Source organism: Lycorma delicatula, chromosome 13 (assembly GCF_047948215.1).
Source record: "Lycorma delicatula isolate Av1 chromosome 13, ASM4794821v1, whole genome shotgun sequence".
Lineage (NCBI taxonomy): Eukaryota > Metazoa > Arthropoda > Insecta > Hemiptera > Fulgoridae > Lycorma > Lycorma delicatula.
The window spans coordinates 32,340,514-32,346,513 of record NC_134467.1 but is presented as its reverse complement, the minus strand read 5'-3'; the positions used below and the strand labels follow the sequence as shown (position 1 = coordinate 32,346,513).

The window sequence follows — 6,000 nt, the reverse complement described above, 5'->3', positions numbered from 1 at the left end:
TAGCAGGTCCACTTTTTGCTGAGGTATTTATTTCCATGTAAGTAACACATATTCTGAATATGAGCCAAATCAGATCATAAATAATTTTTTTCTAAATATCTTGATCCCAGCGCCACCTAGCGGGTTCAAACCTTCCCTGGCATGCGTGCAACCATTCCCCAATATTTCATGGCTATCGGATGAACATGTTTAGGAAGCCATAAGAGACATACAGAGAGACAAACATTCATTTTTACATATATAGATAAGATTAACGATTTAACAAATTTATTTTACCCCAGACATGAAATAGTGTGCTTTTCGACCTTAATCTTTTGGTTTTGCTCAAGATTTCTAGAAAAGTTCTTTTTTCATTCTTTTTCCTGTTTAGCCTCCGGTAATTACTACTTCAGAGGATGATATGTATGAGTGTAAATGAAGTGTAGTCTTGTACAGTCTCAGTTCGACCAATCCTGAGATGGGTGGTTAATTTGAAACCCAACCGCCAAAGAACACCGGTATCCACGATGTACTATTCAAATCCGTGTTAAAATAACTGACTTTACTAGGATTTGAACGCTGGAACTTTCGAATTCCAAATCAGCTGATTTGGGAAGACGCGTTCACCAGTAGACCAACCCGGTGCGTTCTCGAAAAGAACTAAAAATAAAGTTCTGTACTCTATATATATTTTTTTCAATTTTTAAGGTTAGATTTCATATAAAACCATTCAATTTACTGCTTAATTTGAGTCCTAAAAATTACAGTCTAGCTTAATTTTTATTGAAGGCGTAGAAATTAAGGCGAAATTTTTCGCCAGCGAACACTTGTTAATGAACTTATGTTTACTGGACTTTTCTTTTTTGAATTCTTAAGTTGGATTTGTCCTGGGAAAATTTATTACAATCTTTGTGAATCACACAGTATATAACCCATCATAATATTTCAAAAGAAAACAAAATAAAAATTACCAAAATTTTTAAAAACACTAATATTTTGTCAAGTGTTTTTAAAATCTCACAATGTTGTACATGAATTGTATTTTATTAATCTGTTTTTTTTTTTTTTCAGGTGAAGTCGAACGGTTATTACGGGAATACAGGCAAAACCAGGAGTTAGTACGGAATATTGGAGCGCATTATTACCAAATTATCTATCCAGTTCAGTTGAGACACCATGAAAAAATGGGGATCTCAACAAGAGAAGTCGGTGCACCAAAAGTAAGTCCACTCTTTTTTTTTTATTTCTATAATTAATTTTTTTAAATATTTTATCATCGTAAATTGATAAAAATAATATGCAAAAACACATTTTGTCTTTGCAAATATTTATATTAATTTAATAAACAAGAAGCAAATCTATTCGATGTGTTTCAGTAGTAAGGATCTTTCATTATCAGCGCAAAACTAAAATCCAAAAAAAGCATGTACCGACCAAAGAGTTCTTTTATTTTTAAGATTACATTACAATATGTTTTTTTTTTTGGTCTTCAGTCATTTGACTGGTTTGATGCAGCTCTCCACGATTCCCTATCCAGTGCTAGTCGTTTCATTTCAATATACCCTCTACATCCTACATCCCTAACAATTTGTTTTACATATTCCAAACGTGGCCTGTCTACACAATTTTTTCCTTCTACCTGTCCTTCAAGTATTAAAGCGATTGTACCAGCATGCCTTAATATCTGGCCTATAAGTGTGTCTCTTCGTTTAGCTATATTTTTCCAAATGTTTCTTACTTCATCTATTTACCGCAACACCTCTTCATTTGTCACTTTATGCACCCATCTGATTTTTAACATTCTTCTATAGCACCACATTTCAAAAGCTTCTAATCTTTTCTTCTCAGATACTCCGATCGTCCAAGTTTCACTTCCATATAAAGCGACACTCCAAACATATACTTTCAAAAATTTTTTCCTGACATTTAAATTAATTTTTGATGTTAACAAATTATATTTCTGACTGAAGGCTCGTTTAGCTTGTGCTATTCGGCATTTTATATCGCTCCTGCTTCGTCCATCTTTAGTAATTCTACTTCCCAAATAACAAAATTCTTCTACCTCCATAATCTTTTCTCCTCCTATTTTCACATTCATTGGTCCATCTTTGTTATTTCTAATACATTTCATTACTTTCGTTTTGTTCTTGTTTATTTTCATGCGATAGTTCCTTCGTAGGACTTCATCTATGCCTTTCATTTTTTCTTCTAAATCCTTTTTACTCTCGGCTAGAATTACTATATCATCAGCAAATCGTAGCATCTTTATCTTTTCAACTTGTACTGTTACTCCGAATCTAAATTGTTCTTTAACATCATTAACTGCTAGTTCTATATAAAGATTAAAAAGTAACGGGGATAGGGAACATCCTTGTCGGACTCCCTTTCTTATTACTCCCTTTCTTAATAAAATATTAAGTACTTTTAATTTAAAAAAATAAAATGTGTATATATATTTTAATAGGCGTACAAGAAAGTCATGTGGTGTTAACGTCATATTTATTTTATTAATGTGATTGGTTTTCTTCATAAAATAATGAACTATAACCAAAGAGTAGGCCCTGGAATGTACCGATCACTAGCGGATGATCCCGATTCGTTAGTACATGTCGCGGGGTGGTCAGGTGTATACTTGATATATTATTATATATCGATATATCTTACATACATCGATATATATATATATATATATTGAAATTTTGGCAAAATTTAGTACTTCTTAACCGGATCTGAATTTTCGGACTAAAAATCGCAAATATCTCAAAAACGGTCGATCCTAGCGCTCTGAAAATTTTTTTCGATTCCCCCTTCCAGATACTATATTCCTTCCCAGTGGTACCCGTTGGATAATAATATTTCCAAGTGCCCCAGGGGCATTGTTCGGCAATTGTGGAGAGGGTGTAATGGGGTGCAACCGTAATATCTCGGCAACCGCTGGCCCGATTTTCACGATTGACCGTATTTTGGTTATCCGGAAATTAAATCGTTTAGCCCTATGTTTTGATTGCACTCATCTGCCGTAAAACGTACGGATCAGATCTTTCGCTAAATAGGCTCAAACCTGTGCACTAGCGAAACTCTAAAGTATAAACTTATGAAGACTAAAAACTAGAAAATAAGAAATATATAAAGAAAAAAATTTTTAAAAACCACTATTATATCACTAAAAATAAAAAATAAAAAATGTTTAAAATCACTCTTAAATTAAACGCACTAAAACGTAAAAAATAATTTTAGGACTGTATCTCAGAATGGATTTGACATGCTTTGTTAGTGATAAGGAAAATTATGTGAAACTCATAATTTAAAATAAAAATTTGATGTTTTTGCCAATTTTTTCTTATGCGTGATGAATGGCCTAAAGTATGGGGTACAAACACGCATAAGAAAAAACTGGCAAAAACATCAAATTTTTAATTTGAAGCTGACTTCATTAGAATCAATTTCTAGAGTTAAATTTCTAATTTAACTTTCGTAATATCAATTTTTATCAATCAAAAAAATAATATTTTTACACAAGAGGTAATCTATTTTGGACGCCTAATAATCCTATTCCGGGACGCCACCCGCCTGGAGGGCATACCTACGGAACCCCTCTGCAGCTAGTTTTACATTAAAATTCTACATTCCACTCCACCTTCCTATTAAATAAATAAATAAATAAACGATTTGGTTCAATATGGCGAGAAGTTAAGTTAGCGGATAAGAATTTCAAATACATCATAAAGTAGTAATTTTATAAAAATGTATAACCACTGTTGTTTCTACCTCTTAGTATCCCTCAATTTTTAAATATGAAGCCACTTTCATATTTTAATATCAATTTATATATGATTTTTTTTTCGTTTGGTTCAAAAGAGATTATAATATTTAAATTTACTAAAATATAAATTTGGGTTTATATTTTTATTGATTTTTATCATCTTTGATCTATTTTATATCTCTGTGTGTGAGTATATGTGCGCGCGCGTGAAATTATTATAAGATTTCCGTGAAGTAAAAAGGAATTGTAAAATCTAAATACGATTTTATAAATTAATTTTTTTTTTAAATGAGTTTATGAGAAAATTATAATTTTCTCGGCAAAAAAATTTTGTTTGATAAAAATAATTTTTAATGGTTCAAGAATTATTTTAAAATATATTGAAATTCATTTATATATTTATACTATTATAAAGATAAATTAATATTGGCATAAAAGTAGATTAAGTTTAACAATACGGCAGTATACAATTATATTACTTAAAATCATTTCCTTTTTAAACAAGGATCTATTGATATGCAAATGTTTTAATTATTTTCTTCATCTCTTCTTTCATGAATCCGTCTTTCAATTGAAGAACCTCTTCTCAGTACTCTTCTTAATACAGTTCATATTCCTTTATTCTTTATACATTCTAATTCTTCCTAAAATTTTTAAGCAGTCAAATAATTCATTTTACCTCTTTTTTCCGTCCTTATACATTTTTTCTTTTTAATCTTACTTTGCTGTAATAAAACAATTTAAATGTGTTAACTGAAATAAATTGTATTTAATTATTACTTTTACTTTCCCGTCTAAATAGCAGTTATATCTATAGAGAAAAGAAAATATGGTGATTAGTTAAAATTGGATAAATCTGGTTTTCACCGAATCTTGACGAATTGATCCCCTAAAGATCCCAAAAAAATGAAAAATGACATCGACATTTCCGCAACAAAATGTTCATACGTATGAAAATGTATAAATCGTCTTATATATCCAGAACTACTTAAACCAAATTTGGGTATAATATTTCTATAGTAAGGGTATTGATTGTGTTAAATTTTCAAATCAAAATGTCAGGGGGTTGGGGGATCCAGGGAGGAAAAACAAAATCGTTTCCAGATTTTGCAAAATTAAGGTTATTTATTTTTTTTTTTTTTTTGTTAATTTTGTGAATATTACTTTATTATAAAGTAAAAAAATTATGTTAAAATAAAAAGGTTTTGGTAAATTTCATCCCCACCCTTAAAATGTTTTTCGATGTTGGCCTATAAATCATCTTATATCTCAAGAACTACTCGACAGATTTTGACCAAACTTGGTAAGATTACTTTTATATATAGGGCATTGATGGTACTAAATTTCAAAACACTTCAAAAAGTCAATGGATGGGTAATACAGGGGGAAAAACGATATAGTCTCCAAATTTTTTATAATTAATGATATATATTATAATCTTGTAAATATTAAGTAAAAAAACGTTTTTTGCTAAATTTCACTCCTACCCCTAAAAATAGTTTTAATTTTTTGAGTTTTAGAAAAAAAAGTGTTATAGTTATGATACCAAAGAAAACAGGGGTAGATAAATGTGAAGAATACAGAACAATTAGTTTAACTAGTCATGCATCAAAAATCTTAACTAGAATTTTATACAGAAGAATTGAGAGGAGAGTGGAAGAAGTGTTAGGAGAAGACCAATTTGGTTTCAGGAAAAGTATAGGAACAAGGGAAGCAATTTTAGGCCTCAGATTAATAGTAGAAGGAAGATTAAAGAAAAACAAACCGACATACTTGGCGTTTATAGACCTAGAAAAGGCTTTCGATAACGTAGATTGGAATAAAATGTTCAGCATTTTAAAAAAATTAGGGTTCAAATACAGAGATAGAAGAACAATTGCTAACATGTACAGGAATCAAACAGCAACAGTAATAATCGAAGAACATAAGAAAGAAGCCGTAATAAGAAAAGGAGTCCGACAAGGATGTTCCCTATCTCCGTTACTTTTTAATCTTTACATGGAACTAGCAGTTAATGATGTGAAAGAACAATTTAGATTCGGAGTAACAGTACAAGGTGAAAAGATAAAGATGCTACGATTTGCTGATGATATAGTAATTCTAGCCGAGAGTAAAAAGGATTTAGAAGAAACAATGAACGGCATAGATGAAGTCCTACGCAAGAACTATCGCATGAAAATAAACAAGAACAAAACAAAAGTAATGAAATGTAGTAGAAATAACAAAGATGGACCGCTGAATGTGAAAATAGGAGGAGA

General features: G+C 30.6%; 1 protein-coding gene across 1 annotated transcript in view; it reads left to right on the top strand.

Annotated features, from left to right (window-relative positions):
- Nucleotides 1–820: 820 nt before the first annotated feature.
- mmd (disintegrin and metalloproteinase domain-containing protein mind-meld) overlaps nt 821–6,000 on the top strand; it is a 499,030-nt gene continuing 493,850 nt past the window's right edge. Inside the window, exons 1-2 of the mRNA XM_075381718.1 lie at nt 821–902; nt 1,051–1,199. Coding sequence (XP_075237833.1) covers nt 821–902; nt 1,051–1,199 — 231 coding nt within the window. The remainder of the gene's footprint in view (nt 903–1,050; nt 1,200–6,000) is intronic.